The sequence below is a fragment of the Carcharhinus amblyrhynchos genome, unplaced genomic scaffold (assembly GCF_965287045.1).
Source record: "Carcharhinus amblyrhynchos unplaced genomic scaffold, sCarAmb.v2.hapA scaffold_43, whole genome shotgun sequence".
NCBI lineage: Eukaryota > Metazoa > Chordata > Chondrichthyes > Carcharhiniformes > Carcharhinidae > Carcharhinus > Carcharhinus amblyrhynchos.
Window position 1 is genome coordinate 4227677 of NW_027649784.1, and position 19234 is coordinate 4246910.

The 19234-nt window shown below is 53.8% G+C and overlaps 1 protein-coding gene across 1 annotated transcript in view; it reads right to left on the reverse strand.

Annotated features, from left to right (window-relative positions):
• Positions 1-19234, reverse strand: part of LOC145337141 (polyunsaturated fatty acid lipoxygenase ALOX15B-like) — an 85696-nt gene that overhangs the window by 16324 nt on the left and 50138 nt on the right. Inside the window, exons 9-10 of the mRNA XM_080181926.1 lie at positions 17038-17124; positions 3467-3636 (exon numbers count right to left, since the gene is read on the reverse strand). Coding sequence (XP_080038052.1) covers positions 3467-3636; positions 17038-17124 — 257 coding nt within the window. The remainder of the gene's footprint in view (positions 1-3466; positions 3637-17037; positions 17125-19234) is intronic.

Consider the following 19234-nt stretch of genomic DNA (forward strand, 5'->3'; position numbering starts at 1 on the left):
GAGAGAGAGAGACAGGGACAGAGAGAGAGACAGGGACAGAGACGGACAGAGAGAGAGACAGGGACAGAGAGAGAGACAGGGACAGAGAGAGACAGGGACAGAGAGAGACAGAGAGAGAGAGACAGGGACAGAGAGAGAGACAGGGACAGAGACAGACAGAGAGAGACAGGGACAGAGAGAGAGACAGGGACAGAGACAGACAGAGAGAGACAGGGACAGAGAGAGAGACAGGGACAGAGACAGACAGAGAGAGACAGGGACAGAGACAGACAGAGAGAGAGACAGGGACAGAGAGAGAGACAGAGAGAGAGAGACAGGGACAGAGACAGACAGAGAGAGAGAGACAGGGACAGAGAGAGAGACAGAGAGAGAGAGACAGGGACAGAGACAGACAGAGAGAGACAGGGACAGAGACAGACAGAGAGAGAGACAGGGACAGAGAGAGAGACAGAGAGAGAGAGACAGGGACAGAGACAGACAGAGAGAGAGAGACAGGGACAGAGAGAGAGACAGGGACAGAGACAGACAGAGAGAGACAGGGACAGAGAGAGAGACAGGGACAGAGACAGACAGAGAGAGACAGGGACAGAGACAGACAGAGAAGCGACAGGGACAGAGAGAGAGACAGAGAGAGAGAGACAGGGACAGAGACAGACAGAGAGAGACAGGGACAGAGACAGACAGAGAAGCGACAGGGACAGAGAGAGAGACAGGGACAGAGACAGACAGAGAGAGACAGGGACAGAGACAGACGGAGAAGCGACAGGGACAGAGAGAGAGACAGGGACAGAGACAGACAGAGAGAGACAGGGACAGAGACAGACAGAGAAGCGACAGGGACAGAGAGAGAGACAGGGACAGAGAGAGAGAGACAGGGACAGAGAGAGACAGAGAGAGACAGGGACAGAGACAGACGGAGAAGCGACAGGGACAGAGAGAGAGACAGAGAGAGACAGGGACAGAGACAGACAGAGAGAGACAGGGACAGAGACAGACAGAGAGAGACAGGCACAGAGACAGACAGAGAAGCGACAGGGACAGAGAGAGAGACAGGGACAGAGAGAGAGAGACAGGGACAGAGACAGACAGAGAGAGACAGGGACAGAGACAGACGGAGAAGTGACAGGGACAGAGAGAGAGACAGGGACAGAGACAGACAGAGAGAGACAGGGACAGAGACAGACAGAGAGAGACAGGGACAGAGACAGACGGAGAAGTGACAGGGACAGAGAGAGAGACAGGGACAGAGACAGACAGAGAGAGACAGGCACAGAGACAGACAGAGAAGCGACAGGGACAGAGAGAGAGAGAGACAGGGACAGAGACAGACAGGGACAGAGACAGACAGAGAAGAGACAGGGACAGAGAGAGAGAGACAGGGACAGAGACAGACAGAGAGAGACAGGGACAGAGACAGACGGAGAAGCGACAGGGACAGAGAGAGAGACAGAGAGAGAGAGAGACGGGGACAGAGACAGACGGAGAAGCGACAGGGACAGAGAGAGAGGGACAGAGACAGGGACAGAGAGAGAGACAGGGACAGAGAGAGAGAGACAGGGACAGAGAGAAAGTGATAGAGAGAGAGGATAGAGGGAGAGAGAAACAGAGGGAGTTAGATAGAGGGAGGGAGAGACAGATAGAAAGGGAGAGGCAGAGAGCATATAGAGAGAGGGAGAGACAGAGATAGAGAGGGAGAAACAGAGTGTAGAGACAAAAAAGAGGGAGAGACAGAGAGAGAGAGGGACAGAGTGGGAGAGACAGAGAGAGTGAGAGAGACAGAGAAAATGGAAGAGACTGAGAGAATGGGAGAGACAGAATGAGAGAGATAGAGAGAGTGGGAGTGACAGAGAATGGGAGAGACAGAAAGTGAGAGAGAATGGGAGAGACAGAGAGAGAGAATGGGAGAGTCAGAGAGTGGGAGAGACAGAGAGAATGGGAGAGACAGAGAGCACATAGATAGAGTGAGAGACAGAGAGGGTCAGAGAGAGAGCGCAGATAGTGTGAGAGACAGAGAGGGTCAGAGAGAGAGTGCAGATAGTGTGAGAGACAGAGAGGGTCAGAGAGAGAGTGCAGATAGTGTGAGAGACAGAGAGGGTCAGAGAGAGAGTGCAGATAGTGTGAGAGACAGAGAGGGTCAGAGAGAGTGTGCAGATAGTGTGAGAGACAGAGAGGGTCAGAGAGAGAGTGCAGATAGTGTGAGAGACAGAGAGGGTCAGAGAGAGTGTGCAGATAGTGTGAGAGACAGAGAGGGTCAGAGAGAGTGTGCAGATAGTGTGAGAGACAGAGAGGGTCAGAGAGAGAGTGCAGATAGAGTGAGAAACAGAGAGGGTCAGAGAGAGGGTGCAGATAGTGTGAGAGACAGAGAGGGTCAGAGAGAGTGTGCAGATAGTGTGAGAGACAGAGAGGGTCAGAGAGAGAGTGCAGATAGAGTGAGAAACAGAGAGGGTCAGAGAGAGGGTGCAGATAGTGTGAGAGACAGAGAGGGTCAGAGAGAGTGTGCAGATAGTGTGAGAGACAGAGAGGGTCAGAGAGAGTGTGCAGATAGTGTGAGAGACAGAGAGGGTCAGAGAGAGAGTGCAGATAGAGTGAGAAACAGAGAGGGTCAGAGAGAGGGTGCAGATAGTGTGAGAGACAGAGAGGGTCAGAGAGAGAGTGCAGATAGTGTGAGAGACAGGGTCAGAGAGAGAGTGTAGATAGTGTGAGAGACAGAGGGTCAGAGAGAGGGTGCAGATATTGAGAGACAGAGAGGGTCAGAGATAGAGTGCAGATAGTGTGAGAGACAGAGAGGGTCAGAGAGAGAGTGCAGATAGTGTGAGAGACAGAGGGTCAGAGAGAGGGTGCAGATATTGAGAGACAGAGAGGGTCAGAGATAGAGTGCAGATAGTGTGAGAGACAGAGAGGGTCAGAGAGAGAGTGCAGATAGTGTGAGAGACAGAGAGGGTCAGAGAGAGAGTGCAGATAGTGTGAGAGACAGAGAGGGTGCAGATATTGAGAGACAGAGAGGGTCAGAGATAGAGTGCAGATAGAGTGAGAGACAGAGAGGGTCAGAGAGAGAGTGCAGATAGAGTGAGAGACAGAGAGGGTCAGAGAGAGAGTGCAGATAGTGTGAGAGACAGAGAGGGTCAGAGAGAGAGTGCAGATAGTGTGAGAGACAGAGAGGGTCAGAGAGAGAGTGCAGATAGTGTGAGAGACAGAGAGGGTGCAGATATTGAGAGACAGAGAGGGTCAGAGATAGAGTGCAGATAGAGTGAGAGACAGAGAGGGTCAGAGAGAGAGTGCAGATAGAGTGAGAGAGAGGGAGAATGAGATTACAGAAAGTAATGCCAGAAGCAATGTGATTGAAATTCAGAGAGTGCCTATACTTTGTCACACCTTCCCTCAGGGGTAGGCAGGCGAGGATGAATATTGCAATAATATTTGAGGAGTAAAGAGGATGTGATGGAAACTGCGGCTGTAGAAATCTCACCTGTTAATTGCGGACCATATTTTCAGCGCATCATCTCTGTAATAATATTTGGGCAGTTTTCCCACTCCTCGAGAAGCGATATTTTCCGGGAGACATAGAGATGAATAAGTAATCTGTTCCGTAGCTCGTTGCAGAATTTGTACTTTAGCAATTCCACCTGTGGAGAATGCCTAGGATTACAGAATTCAGAGTCCGATTACCCAGTCCTCCTGCTATATTTAAGAACATCAGAACTAGGAACAGGAGTGGGCCATTCGGCCCCTCGAGCCTGCTCCCCCATTCAATAAGACCATGGCTGGTCTTTTCATGGACTCAGCTCCACTTACCCGCCCGCTCACCATAACCCTTAATTCCTTTACTGTTCAAAAATCTATCTATCCTCGTCTTAAAAACATTCAATGAGGGAGCCTCAACTGGGCAGGGAATTCCACAGATTCCCAACCCTTTGTGTGAAGAAGTTCCTCCTCAACTCAGTCCTAAATCTGCTCCCCCTTATTTTGAGGCCATGCCCCCTAGTCCTAGTTTCACCCGCCAGTGGAAACAACCTCCCTGCTTCTATCTGATCGATTCCCTTCATCATCTTATATGTTTCTATAAGATCTCCCCTCATTCTTCTGAATTCCAATGAGTATCGCCCCAGCCTGCTCAGTCTCTCCTCATAAGCCAACCCTCTCAACTCTGGAATCAGCCTAGTGAATCTCCTCTGCACCCGCTCCAGTGCCAGGATATCCTTTAACAATCTCTAACAGCTCCCTGAGGGAATGCCGGACTGTGAGGGGATCACTGAACCCACTCAGCCTCTTCTACAATACCCTGCCTGGATCCTATGGAGCAGTCCCCCCCCCCCCCCCACTCCCCCCCCCAATACCCTGCCTGGATTCTATGGAGCAGTCCCCCTCCCCGCCAACTCCCCCCCCCCAATACCCTGCCTGGATCCTATGGAGCAGTTCCCCACCCCCCCCCCCCACTCCCCCCCCCCCCCCCCCCAATACCCTGCCTGGATTCTATGGAGCAGTCCCCCTCCCCGCCAACTCCCCCCCCGCCCCCCCCCAATACCCTGACTGGATCCTATGGAGCAGTCCCCCCCCCCCCCCCCGCCCCCCCCAATACCCCTCTTAGTTAATCAAACTCTGACATCTCGATGTAAAACTAACAAACTGATCTAGCATCAACCAGTGGGAGTAAGCTCCAAGTTCCTCACACCCTTCCTTTGTTGAAACGTTTCCTAATTTCACCTCTGAGAGTTTGGACTCTAAATTCTAAGATGACAGAATCACAAAATGGTTAGCACAGAATGAGGCCATTCAGCCCATCAGACCCGTACTGGCCCTCTGAGGGAACATCTCATTCCTGCTGCCCTCCTCATCCCAGCAACCTTTTCCCATTCAGATGATATTCCAATTCCCGTTTGCAAGCCCCCTTTGAATCCGTCATTCCCACATTCTCAGGGCAGTGCCTCCCAGATCCTAACCAGGCGCTGTGTGAAAGTGCTTCTCGTGTCCCCATGGCTTCTCTCTCTTTCAGTCTGTGCCGTCTTATTCACACTCCTTCCACAATGGGAAGAGTTTCCTCCCGCTACTCTGTCCCAGCCCCCTCATCACTCTGAACAATCAAATCCCCTCTCCATCTTCTCCCGTCCAGGGAGAAAGGTCCCAACCTCTCCAATCTCTCCACATCACTAAAGACCCTCATCCCTGGAAACATTCCCATCAATTTTTCCTGCATCCTTGTTAATGCCTTCACTTTCTTCCCAAAGTGCGGCTCCCAAAGCAGACAAATCTTCCAGCTCTGCGTGAGCCAGTGTTTATAATAAGTTTAATACCTCTCCCCAGTCTCCGATTCCCCAACCAGCAAACATTATCTATCGCTATCCATCCTATCCAGAAAGTGGCAGAGAGCTTCTGATCTGAGAGGTTCATATTCACTGGGAGAGGGTAAAAGAAAGTCCCCTTTCTATATTCCACTGTCCCCCAGTATATCCCCTCTATCCCACTGTCCCCCAGTATATCCCCTCTATCCCACTGTCCCCCAGTATATCCCCTCTCTATTTCTCCTGTTCCCCAGCCTGTCCCCTCTCTATATCTCGCCATCCCCAGTCTGTTCTCTTTCTATATCCCACTGTTCCCCAGTCTGTCCTCTCTCTCTATCTCACTGTTCCCCAGTCTGTCCTCTCTCTCTATCCCACTGTTCCCCACTCTCCCCTCTCTCTCTATCATACCGTTCCCCAGTCTCTCCCCTCTCTATATCTCGCCATCCCCAGTCTGTCATCTCTCTCTATCCCACTGTTTCCCACTCTCCCCTCTCTCTCTATCCCACTGTTCCCCAGTCTGTCCTCTCTCTCTATCTCACTGTTCCCCAGTCTGTCCTCTCTCTCTATCCCACTGTTCCCCAGTCTGTCCTCTCTCTCTATCCCACTGTTCCCCAGTCTGTCCTCTCTCTCTATCCCACTGTTCCCCAGTCTGTCCTCTCTCTCTATCCCACTGTTCCCCAGTCTGTCCCCTCTCTCTCTATCCCACTGTTCCCCAGTCTGTCCTCTCTCTCTATCCCACTGTTCCCCAGTCTGTCCTCTCTCTATATCCCACTGTTCCCCAGTCTGTCCCCTCTCTATCCCACTGTTCCCCAGTCTCCCCTCTCTCCCTATCCCACTGTTCCCCAGTCTGTCCCCTCTCTATCCCACTGTTCCCCACTCTCCCCTCTCTCTCTATCCCACTGTTCCCCAGTCTGTCCTCTCTCTCTATCCCACTGTTCCCCAGTCTGTCCTCTCTCTCTATCCCACTGTTCCCCAGTCTGTCCCCTCTCTCTCTATCCCACTGTTCCCCAGTCTGTCCTCTCTCTCTATCCCACTGTTCCCCAGTCTGTCCTCTCTCTCTATCCCACTGTTCCCCACTCTCCCCTCTCTCTCTATCCCACTGTTCCCCAGTCTGTCCTCTCTCTCTATCCCACTGTTCCCCAGTCTGTCATCTCTCTCTATCCCACTGTTCCCCAGTCTGTCCCCTCTCTCTCTATCCCACTGTTCCCCAGTCTGTCATCTCTCTCTATCCCACTGTTCCCCAGTCTGTCCTCTCTCTCTATCCCACTGTTCCCCAGTCTGTCCCCTCTCTCTCTATCCCACTGTTCCCCAGTCTGTCCTCTCTCTCTATCCCACTGTTCCCCAGTCTGTCCTCTCTCTCTATCCCACTGTTCCCCAGTCTGTCCTCTCTCCCTATCCCACTGCCCCAGTCTGTCCTCTCTCTCTATCCCACTGTTCCCCACTCTCCCCTCTCTCCCTATCCCACTGCCCCAGTCTGTCCCCTCTCTATCCCACTGTTCCCCAGTCTCCCCTCTCTCTCTATCCCACTGTTCCCCAGTCTGTCCTCTCTCTCTATCCCACTGTTCCCCAGTCTGTCCTCTCTCTCTATCCCACTGTTCCCCACTCTCCCCTCTCTCCCTATCCCACTGCCCCAGTCTGTCCCCTCTCTATCCCACTGTTCCCCAGTCTCCCCTCTCTCTCTATCCCACTGTTCCCCAGTCTCCCCTCTCTATCCCACTGTTCCCCAGTCTGTCCTCTCTCTCTATCCCACTGTTCCCCACTCTCCCCTCTCTCCCTATCCCACTGTTCCCAGTCTGTCCCCTCTCTATCCCACTGTTCCCCAGTCTCCCCTCTCTCTCTATCCCACTGTTCCCCAGTCTGTCCTCTCTCTCTATCCCACTGTTCCCAGTCTGTCCTCTCTCTATATCCCACCGTTCCCCAGTTGTCCCCTCTCTCTATCCCACTGTTCCCCAGTCTGTCCTCTCTCTCTATCCCACTGTTCCCCAGTCTGTCCTCTCTCTATCCCACTGTTCCCCAGTCTCCCCTCTCTCCCTATCCTACTTTTCCCCAGTCTGTCCCCTCTCTATCCCACTGTTCCCCAGTCTGTCCTCTCTCTACCCCACTGTTCCCCAGTCTGTCCCCTCTCTATCCCACTGTTCCCCAGTCTCCCCTCTCTCCCTATCCTACTTTTCCCCAGTCTGTCCCCTCTCTATCCCACTGTTCCCCAGTCTCCCCTCTCTCTCTATCCCACTGTTCCCCAGTCTCTCCTCTCTCTCTCTATCCCACTGTTCCCCCGTCTGTCCTCTCTCTCTATCCCACTGTTCCCAGTCTGTCCTCTCTCTCTATCCCACTGTTCCTCAGTCTCCCCGCTCTCTCTATCCCACTGTTCCTCAGTCTCTCCCCTCTCTCTATCCCACTGTTCCCAGTCTGTCCTCTCTCTCTATCCCACTGTTCCCCAGTCTGTCCTCTCTCTCTATCTCACTGTTCCCCAGTCTGTCCTCTCTCTCTATCCCACTGTTCCTCAGTCTCCCCGCTCTCTCTATCCCACTGTTCCTCAGTCTCTCCCCTCTCTCTATCCCACTGTTCCCAGTCTGTCCTCTCTCTCTATCCCACTGTTCCCCAGTCTGTCCTCTCTCTCTATCTCACTGTTCCCCAGTCTGTCCTCTCTCTCTATCTCACTGTTCCCCAGTCTGTCCTCTCTCTCTATCCCACTGTTCCTCAGTCTCCCCGCTCTCTCTATCCCACCGTTCCCCAGTCTGTCCCCTCTCTATCCCACTTTTCCCCAGTCTGTCCCCTCTCTCTCTATCCCACTGTTCCCCAGTCTGTCCTCTCTCGATATCCCACTGTTCCCCAGTCTCCCCTCTCTCTCTGTCCCACTGTTCCCCAGTCTGTCCCCTCTCTATCCCACTTTTCCCCAGTCTGTCCCCTCTCTCTCTATCCCACTGTTCCCCAGTCTGTCCTCTCTCGATATCCCACTGTTCCCCAGTCTCCCCTCTCTCTCTGTCCCACTGTTCCCCAGTCTGTCCCCTCTCTCTATCCCACTGTTCCCCAGTCTCTCCCCTCTCTCTCTATCCCACTGTTCCCCAGTCTGTCCTCTCTCTCTATCCCACTGTTCCCAGTCTGTCCCCTCTCTCTATCCCACTGTTCCCCAGTTGTCCCCTCTCTCTATCCCACGGTTCCCCAGTCTGTCCTCTCTCTCTATCCCACTGTTCCCAGTCTGTCCCCTCTCTATATCCCACCGTTCCCCAGTTGTCCCCTCTCTCTATCCCACTGTTCCCCAGTCTGTCCTCTCTCTATCCCACTGTTCCCCAGTCTGTCCTCTCTCTATCCCACTGTTCCCCAGTCTCCCCTCTCTCTCTGTCCCACTGTTCCCCAGTCTGTCCCCTCTCTCTATCCCACTGTTCCCCAGTCTCTCCCCTCTCTCTCTATCCCACTGTTCCCCAGTCTGTCCTCTCTCTCTATCCCACTGTTCCCAGTCTGTCCCCTCTCTCTATCCCACTGTTCCCCAGTTGTCCCCTCTCTCTATCCCACTGTTCCCCAGTCTGTCCTCTCTCTATCCCACTGTTCCCCAGTCTGTCCTCTCTCTATCCCACTGTTCCCCAGTCTCCCCTCTCTCTCTGTCCCACTGTTCCCCAGTCTGTCCCCTCTCTCTATCCCACTGTTCCCCAGTCTCTCCCCTCTCTCTCTATCCCACTGTTCCCCAGTCTGTCCTCTCTCTCTATCCCACTGTTCCCAGTCTGTCCCCTCTCTATATCCCACCGTTCCCCAGTTGTCCCCTCTCTCTATCCCACTGTTCCCCAGTCTGTCCTCTCTCTATCCCACTGTTCCCCAGTCTGTCCTCTCTCTATCCCACTGTTCCCCAGTCTCCCCTCTCTCTCTGTCCCACTGTTCCCCAGTCTGTCCCCTCTCTCTATCCCACTGTTCCCCAGTCTCTCCCCTCTCTCTCTATCCCACTGTTCCCCAGTCTGTCCTCTCTCTCTATCCCACTGTTCCCAGTCTGTCCCCTCTCTATATCCCACCGTTCCCCAGTTGTCCCCTCTCTCTATCCCACTGTTCCCCAGTCTGTCCTCTCTCTATCCCACTGTTCCCCAGTCTGTCCTCTCTCTATCCCACTGTTCCCCAGTCTCCCCTCTCTCTCTGTCCCACTGTTCCCCAGTCTGTCCCCTCTCTCTATCCCACTGTTCCCCAGTCTGTCCTCTCTCTATCCCACTGTTCCCCAGTCTGTCCCCTCTCTCTATCCCACTGTTCCCCAGTCTCTCCCCTCTCTCTCTATCCCACTGTTCCCCAGTCTGTCCTCTCTCTCTATCCCACTGTTCCCAGTCTGTCCCCTCTCTATATCCCACCGTTCCCCAGTTGTCCCCTCTCTCTATCCCACTGTTCCCCAGTCTGTCCTCTCTCTATCCCACTGTTCCCCAGTCTCCCCTCTCTCCCTATCCTACTTTTCCCCACTCTCCTCTCTCTCTCTATCTCACTGTTCCCCACTCTCCCCTCTCTCTCTATCCCACTGTTCCCCAGTCTGTCCTCTCTCTCTATCCCACTGTTCCCCAGTCTGTCCCCTCTCTATCCCACTGTTCCCCACTCTCCCCTCTCTCTCTATCCCACTGTTCCCCAGTCTGTCCTCTCTCCCTATCCCACTGTTCCCCAGTCTGTCCCCTCTCTATCCCACTGTTCCCCACTCTCCCCTCTCTCTCTATCCCACTGTTCCCCAGTCTGTCCCCTCTCTCTATCCCACTGTTCCCCAGTCTGTCCTCTCTCTATCCCACTGTTCCCCAGTCTGTCCTCTCTCTATCCCACTGTTCCCCAGTCTCCCCTCTCTCTCTGTCCCACTGTTCCCCAGTCTGTCCCCTCTCTCTATCCCACTGTTCCCCAGTCTCTCCCCTCTCTCTCTATCCCACTGTTCCCCAGTCTGTCCTCTCTCTCTATCCCACTGTTCCCAGTCTGTCCCCTCTCTATATCCCACCGTTCCCCAGTTGTCCCCTCTCTCTATCCCACTGTTCCCCAGTCTGTCCTCTCTCTATCCCACTGTTCCCCAGTCTCCCCTCTCTCCCTATCCTACTTTTCCCCACTCTCCTCTCTCTCTCTATCTCACTGTTCCCCACTCTCCCCTCTCTCTCTATCCCACTGTTCCCCAGTCTGTCCTCTCTCTCTATCCCACTGTTCCCCAGTCTGTCCCCTCTCTATCCCACTGTTCCCCACTCTCCCCTCTCTCTCTATCCCACTGTTCCCCAGTCTGTCCTCTCTCCCTATCCCACTGTTCCCCAGTCTGTCCCCTCTCTATCCCACTGTTCCCCACTCTCCCCTCTCTCTCTATCCCACTGTTCCCCCGTCTGTCCTCTCTCTCTATCCCACTGTTCCCAGTCTGTCCTCTCTCTCTATCCCACTGTTCCTCAGTCTCCCCGCTCTCTCTATCCCACTGTTCCTCAGTCTCTCCCCTCTCTCTATCCCACTGTTCCCAGTCTGTCCTCTCTCTCTATCCCACTGTTCCCCAGTCTGTCCTCTCTCTCTATCTCACTGTTCCCCAGTCTGTCCTCTCTCTCTATCCCACTGTTCCTCAGTCTCCCCGCTCTCTCTATCCCACTGTTCCTCAGTCTCTCCCCTCTCTCTATCCCACTGTTCCCAGTCTGTCCTCTCTCTCTATCCCACTGTTCCCCAGTCTGTCCTCTCTCTCTATCTCACTGTTCCCCAGTCTGTCCTCTCTCTCTATCTCACTGTTCCCCAGTCTGTCCTCTCTCTCTATCCCACTGTTCCTCATCTCCCCGCTCTCTCTATCCCACCGTTCCCCAGTCTGTCCCCTCTCTATCCCACTTTTCCCCAGTCTGTCCCCTCTCTCTCTATCCCACTGTTCCCCAGTCTGTCCTCTCTCGATATCCCACTGTTCCCCAGTCTCCCCTCTCTCTCTGTCCCACTGTTCCCCAGTCTGTCCCCTCTCTATCCCACTTTTCCCCAGTCTGTCCCCTCTCTCTCTATCCCACTGTTCCCCAGTCTGTCCTCTCTCGATATCCCACTGTTCCCCAGTCTCCCCTCTCTCTCTGTCCCACTGTTCCCCAGTCTGTCCCCTCTCTCTATCCCACTGTTCCCCAGTCTCTCCCCTCTCTCTCTATCCCACTGTTCCCCAGTCTGTCCTCTCTCTCTATCCCACTGTTCCCAGTCTGTCCCCTCTCTCTATCCCACTGTTCCCCAGTTGTCCCCTCTCTCTATCCCACTGTTCCCCAGTCTGTCCTCTCTCTCTATCCCACTGTTCCCAGTCTGTCCCCTCTCTATATCCCACCGTTCCCCAGTTGTCCCCTCTCTCTATCCCACTGTTCCCCAGTCTGTCCTCTCTCTATCCCACTGTTCCCCAGTCTGTCCTCTCTCTATCCCACTGTTCCCCAGTCTCCCCTCTCTCTCTGTCCCACTGTTCCCCAGTCTGTCCCCTCTCTCTATCCCACTGTTCCCCAGTCTCTCCCCTCTCTCTCTATCCCACTGTTCCCCAGTCTGTCCTCTCTCTCTATCCCACTGTTCCCAGTCTGTCCCCTCTCTCTATCCCACTGTTCCCCAGTTGTCCCCTCTCTCTATCCCACTGTTCCCCAGTCTGTCCTCTCTCTATCCCACTGTTCCCCAGTCTGTCCTCTCTCTATCCCACTGTTCCCCAGTCTCCCCTCTCTCTCTGTCCCACTGTTCCCCAGTCTGTCCCCTCTCTCTATCCCACTGTTCCCCAGTCTCTCCCCTCTCTCTCTATCCCACTGTTCCCCAGTCTGTCCTCTCTCTCTATCCCACTGTTCCCAGTCTGTCCCCTCTCTATATCCCACCGTTCCCCAGTTGTCCCCTCTCTCTATCCCACTGTTCCCCAGTCTGTCCTCTCTCTATCCCACTGTTCCCCAGTCTGTCCTCTCTCTATCCCACTGTTCCCCAGTCTCCCCTCTCTCTCTGTCCCACTGTTCCCCAGTCTGTCCCCTCTCTCTATCCCACTGTTCCCCAGTCTCTCCCCTCTCTCTCTATCCCACTGTTCCCCAGTCTGTCCTCTCTCTCTATCCCACTGTTCCCAGTCTGTCCCCTCTCTATATCCCACCGTTCCCCAGTTGTCCCCTCTCTCTATCCCACTGTTCCCCAGTCTGTCCTCTCTCTATCCCACTGTTCCCCAGTCTGTCCTCTCTCTATCCCACTGTTCCCCAGTCTCCCCTCTCTCTCTGTCCCACTGTTCCCCAGTCTGTCCCCTCTCTCTATCCCACTGTTCCCCAGTCTGTCCTCTCTCTATCCCACTGTTCCCCAGTCTGTCCCCTCTCTCTATCCCACTGTTCCCCAGTCTCTCCCCTCTCTCTCTATCCCACTGTTCCCCAGTCTGTCCTCTCTCTCTATCCCACTGTTCCCAGTCTGTCCCCTCTCTATATCCCACCGTTCCCCAGTTGTCCCCTCTCTCTATCCCACTGTTCCCCAGTCTGTCCTCTCTCTATCCCACTGTTCCCCAGTCTCCCCTCTCTCCCTATCCTACTTTTCCCCACTCTCCTCTCTCTCTCTATCTCACTGTTCCCCACTCTCCCCTCTCTCTCTATCCCACTGTTCCCCAGTCTGTCCTCTCTCTCTATCCCACTGTTCCCCAGTCTGTCCCCTCTCTATCCCACTGTTCCCCACTCTCCCCTCTCTCTCTATCCCACTGTTCCCCAGTCTGTCCTCTCTCCCTATCCCACTGTTCCCCAGTCTGTCCCCTCTCTATCCCACTGTTCCCCACTCTCCCCTCTCTCTCTATCCCACTGTTCCCCAGTCTGTCCCCTCTCTCTATCCCACTGTTCCCCAGTCTGTCCTCTCTCTATCCCACTGTTCCCCAGTCTGTCCTCTCTCTATCCCACTGTTCCCCAGTCTCCCCTCTCTCTCTGTCCCACTGTTCCCCAGTCTGTCCCCTCTCTCTATCCCACTGTTCCCCAGTCTCTCCCCTCTCTCTCTATCCCACTGTTCCCCAGTCTGTCCTCTCTCTCTATCCCACTGTTCCCAGTCTGTCCCCTCTCTATATCCCACCGTTCCCCAGTTGTCCCCTCTCTCTATCCCACTGTTCCCCAGTCTGTCCTCTCTCTATCCCACTGTTCCCCAGTCTCCCCTCTCTCCCTATCCTACTTTTCCCCACTCTCCTCTCTCTCTCTATCTCACTGTTCCCCACTCTCCCCTCTCTCTCTATCCCACTGTTCCCCAGTCTGTCCTCTCTCTCTATCCCACTGTTCCCCAGTCTGTCCCCTCTCTATCCCACTGTTCCCCACTCTCCCCTCTCTCTCTATCCCACTGTTCCCCAGTCTGTCCTCTCTCCCTATCCCACTGTTCCCCAGTCTGTCCCCTCTCTATCCCACTGTTCCCCACTCTCCCCTCTCTCTCTATCCCACTGTTCCCCAGTCTGTCCTCTCTCTCTATCCCACTGTTCCCCAGTCTGTCCTCTCTCTCTATCCCACTGTTCCCCAGTCTCCCCTCTCTCCCTATCCTACTTTTCCCCACTCTCCCCTCTCTCTCTATCCCAATGTTCCCCAGTCTCCCCTCTCTCTCTATCCCACTGTTCCCCAGTCTGTCCTCTCTCTCTATCTCACTGTTCCCCAGTCTGTCCTCTCTCTCTATCCCACTGTTCCTCAGTCTCCCCGCTCTCTCTATCCCACTGTTCCTCAGTCTGTCCCCTCTCTATCCCACTTTTCCCCAGTCTGTCCCCTCTCTATCCCACTTTTCCCCAGTCTGTCCCCTCTCTCTCTATCCCACTGTTCCCCAGTCTGTCCTCTCTCGATATCCCACTGTTCCCCAGTCTGTCCTCTCTCTCTGTCCCACTGTTCCCCAGTCTGTCCCCTCTCTCTATCCCACTGTTCCCCAGTCTCTCCCCTCTCTCTCTATCCCACTGTTCCCCAGTCTGTCCTCTCTCTCTATCCCACTGTTCCCAGTCTGTCCCCTCTCTCTATCCCACTGTTCCCCAGTTGTCCCCTCTCTCTATCCCACTGTTCCCCAGTCTGTCCTCTCTCTCTATCCCACTGTTCCCCAGTCTGTCCTCTCTCGATATCCCACTGTTCCCCAGTCTGTCCTCTCTCTCTGTCCCACTGTTCCCCAGTCTGTCCCCTCTCTCTATCCCACTGTTCCCCAGTCTCTCCCCTCTCTCTCTATCCCACTGTTCCCCAGTCTGTCCTCTCTCTCTATCCCACTGTTCCCCAGTCTCCCCTCTCTCTCTGTCCCACTGTTCCCCAGTCTGTCCTCTCTCTCTATCCCACTGTTCCCAGTCTGTCCCCTCTCTATATCCCACCGTTCCCCAGTTGTCCCCTCTCTCTATCCCACTGTTCCCCAGTCTGTCCTCTCTCTATCCCACTGTTCCCCAGTCTGTCCTCTCTCTATCCCACTGTTCCCCAGTCTCCCCTCTCTCTCTGTCCCACTGTTCCCCAGTCTGTCCCCTCTCTCTATCCCACTGTTCCCCAGTCTCTCCCCTCTCTCTCTATCCCACTGTTCCCCAGTCTGTCCTCTCTCTCTATCCCACTGTTCCCAGTCTGTCCCCTCTCTATATCCCACCGTTCCCCAGTTGTCCCCTCTCTCTATCCCACTGTTCCCCAGTCTGTCCTCTCTCTATCCCACTGTTCCCCAGTCTGTCCTCTCTCTATCCCACTGTTCCCCAGTCTCCCCTCTCTCTCTGTCCCACTGTTCCCCAGTCTGTCCCCTCTCTCTATCCCACTGTTCCCCAGTCTCTCCCCTCTCTCTCTATCCCACTGTTCCCCAGTCTGTCCTCTCTCTCTATCCCACTGTTCCCAGTCTGTCCCCTCTCTATATCCCACCGTTCCCCAGTTGTCCCCTCTCTCTATCCCACTGTTCCCCAGTCTGTCCTCTCTCTATCCCACTGTTCCCCAGTCTGTCCCCTCTCTCTATCCCACTGTTCCCCAGTCTCTCCCCTCTCTCTCTATCCCACTGTTCCCCAGTCTGTCCTCTCTCTCTATCCCACTGTTCCCAGTCTGTCCCCTCTCTATATCCCACCGTTCCCCAGTTGTCCCCTCTCTCTATCCCACTGTTCCCCAGTCTGTCCTCTCTCTATCCCACTGTTCCCCAGTCTCCCCTCTCTCCCTATCCTACTTTTCCCCACTCTCCCCTCTCTCTCTATCCCACTGTTCCCCACTCTCCCCTCTCTCTCTATCCCACTGTTCCCCAGTCTGTCCCCTCTCTATCCCACTGTTCCCCAGTCTCCCCTCTCTCTATCCCACTGTTCCCCAGTCTGTCCCCTCTCTATCCCACTGTTCCCCAGTCTCCCCTCTCTCTCTATCCCACTGTTCCCCAGTCTGTCCCCTCTCTATCCCACTGTTCCCCAGTCTGTCCCCTCTCTATCCCACTGTTCCCCAGTCTCCCCTCTCTCTCTATCCCACTGTTCCCCAGTCTCTCCCCTCTCTCTCTATCCCACTGTTCCCCAGTCTCTCCCCTCTCTCTCTATCCCACTGTTCCCCAGTCTGTCCTCTCTCTCTATCCCACTGTTCCCAGTCTGTCCCCTCTCTATATCCCACCGTTCCCCAGTTGTCCCCTCTCTCTATCCCACTGTTCCCCAGTCTGTCCTCTCTCTATCCCACTGTTCCCCAGTCTCCCCTCTCTCCCTATCCTACTTTTCCCCACTCTCCCCTCTCTCTCTATCCCACTGTTCCCCACTCTCCCCTCTCTCTCTATCCCACTGTTCCCCAGTCTCCCCTCTCTCTCTATCCCACTGTTCCCCAGTCTGTCCTCTCTCTATCCCACTGTTCCCCAGTCTCCCCTCTCTCTCTGTCCCACTGTTCCCCAGTCTGTCCCCTCTCTCTATCCCACTGTTCCCCAGTCTCTCCCCTCTCTCTCTATCCCACTGTTCCCCAGTCTCTCCCCTCTCTCTCTATCCCACTGTTCCCCAGTCTGTCCTCTCTCTCTATCCCACTGTTCCCAGTCTGTCCCCTCTCTATATCCCACCGTTCCCCAGTTGTCCCCTCTCTCTATCCCACTGTTCCCCAGTCTGTCCTCTCTCTATCCCACTGTTCCCCAGTCTCCCTTCTCTCCCTATCCTACTTTTCCCCACTCTCCCCTCTCTCTCTATCCCACTGTTCCCCACTCTCCCCTCTCTCTCTATCCCACTGTTCCCCAGTCTCCCCTCTCTCCCTATCCTACTTTTCCCCACTCTCCCCTCTCTCTCTATCCCACTGTTCCCCAGTCTCCCCTCTCTCTCTATCCCACTGTTCCCCAGTCTGTCCCCTCTCTATCCCACTGTTCCCCAGTCTCCCCTCTCTCTCTATCCCACTGTTCCCCAGTCTGTCCCCTCTCTATCCCACTGTTCCCCAGTCTCCCCTCTCTCTATCCCACTGTTCCCCAGTCTGTCCCCTCTCTATCCCACTGTTCCCCAGTCTCCCCTCTCTCTCTATCCCACTGTTCCCCAGTCTGTCCCCTCTCTATCCCACTGTTCCCCAGTCTGTCCCCTCTCTATCCCACTGTTCCCCACTCTCCCCTCTCTCTCTATCCCACTGTTCCCCAGTCTCCCCTCTCTCTCTATCCCACTGTTCCCCAGTCTGTCCTCTCTCTCTATCCCACTGTTCCCCAGTCTGTCCTCTCTCTCTATCCCACTGTTCCCCACTCTCCCCTCTCTCTCTATCCCACTGTTCCCCAGTCTGTCCCCTCTCGATATCCCACTGTTCCCCAGTCTGTCCTCTCTCTCTATCCCACTGTTCCCCAGTCTCCCCTCTCTCTCTATCCCATTGTTCCCCAGTCTGTCCCCTCTGTATATCTCACTGTGATGTCCTGTGGTGAATCCATTATTACAATGTCAGAATGATTTTATTTGAGAATGCTGGGAGAACGTACCCACCTGATCAAATACTCCCCCCTCGGAGATAAGGAGTTGTCTTGCGGATGTGTTGATGTGCAAAGTGAATTTCAGATGTGGCATAAGGAGCTAAAAGATGGAAGAGGTTTTGGGTTGAGATTTATTCTCCACAATCTCCCACATAACAAAGCGATAACATTACTCCGTTCAATTCCAATATCACCATTGCTTCTTATTTTACCCAATGACATGAAGTCCCATGGTTCATTCGGAGATCCAGTTAATGTTTCTGGGGACCTGGGTTCGAATCCCGCCACAGTAGATGGTGGAATTTGAATTCAATAAAAAATATCTGGAATTAAGAATGTCCTGATGACCCATTGTCGGAAAACCCGTCTGGTTCACTAATGATCCTTTTCATCTATTGAGGTATTATGGGCTGAGTTTAGACACAGAAGAGGAGAGGTCACCTTCCTGGGAGTTTTTTATAGGTCTCCGAAAAGTTCCAGGGATGTAGAGGAAAGGATTGCAAAGATAATCCTGGATAGGTGCGAAAGTAACAGGGTAGTTGTTATGGGGGACTTTAACTTTACAAATATTGACTGGAAAAGCTATAGTTTGAGTACTTTAGATGGGTCAGTTTTTGTTCAATGTGTGCAGGAGGGTTTCCTGACACAGTATGTAGATCTCTCTATCACAGTATCTCTCTCTATCCCACTGTTCCCCAGTCTGTCCCCTCTCTATACCTCACCGTTCCCCAGTCTGTCCTCTCTCTCGATCCCACTGTTCCCCAGTCTGTCCTCTCTCTATCCCACTGTTCCCAGTCTGTCCTCTCTCTATCCCACTGTTCCCAGTCTGTCCTCTCTCTATACCTCACCGTTCCCCAGTCCGTCCTCTCTTGATCCCACTGTTTTCCAGTCTGTCCTCTCTCTACATCCCACCGTTCCCCAGTCTGTCCTCTCTCTATCCCACTGTTTCCCAGTCTGTCCTCTCTCTATACCTCACCGTTCCCTAGTCTGTCCTCTCTCTATCCCACTGTTCCCAGTCTGTCCTCTCTCTCTATCCCACTGTTCCCCAGTCTGTCCCCTCTCTATACCTCACCATTCCCCAGTCCGTCCTCTCTCGATCCCACTGTTCCCCAGTCTGTCCTCTCTCTACATCCCACCGTTCCCCAGTCTGTCCTCTCTCTATACCTCACTGTTCCCTAGTCTGTCCCCTCTCTATCCCACTGTTCCCAGTCTGTCCTCTCTCTATCCCACTGTTCCCAGTCTGTCCTCTGTCTATATCCCACCGTTCCCTAGTCTGTCCCCTCTCTATCCCACTGTTCCCAGTCTGTCCTCTCTCTCTATATCCCACTGTCCCCCAGTCTGTCCTCTCTCTCTATCCCACTGTTCCCCAGTCTGTCCTCTCTCTATACCCCACCGTTCCCCAATCTGTCCCCTCTCTATCCCACTGTTCCCCAGTCTGTCTCCTCTCTATCCCACTGTTCCCCAGTCTGTCCTCTCTCTATGCCCCACCGTTCCCCAGTCTGTCCTCTCTCTATCCCACTGTTCCCAGTCCGTCCCCTCTCCATATCCCACTGTTCCCCAGTCTGTCCCCAAGAGATGATGCCACATTGGATTTGGTACTGGGTAATGAACCAGACCAGGTGTTAGACTTGGAGGTAGGTGAGCACTTTGGTGATAGTGACCACAATTCGGTTACGTTTACCTTAGTGATGGAACGGGATAGGCATATACCGAAAGGCAGAAGTTATAGCTGGGGGAAAGGAAATTATGATGATATTAGGTGAGATTTAGAATGCATAGGATGTGGAAGGAAACTGCAGGGGATGGGCACAATTGAAATGTGGAGCTTGTTCAAGGAGCAGCTACTGCGAGTCCTTGATAAACATGTACCTGTCAGGCAGGGAGGAAGTGGTCGAGCGAGGGAACCCTGGTTTACAAAAGAAGTTGAATCTCTGGTGAAGAGGAAGAAGGAGACTTATGTAAAGATGAGACATGAAGGCTCAGTTAGGGCACTGGAGAGTTATAAATTAGCCAGGAAGGAGCTAAAGAGAGAGTTGAGAAGAGCTAGAAGAGGACATGGGAAGACTTTGGCGGATAGGATCAAGGAAAATCCTAAAGCTTTCTACAGGTATGTCAAGAATAAAAGATTGGTTAGGGCAAGATTAGGGCCAGTCAGAGACAGCAGTGGGAAATTGTGCATGGAGCCTGAAGAGATAGGAGAGGCACTGAAT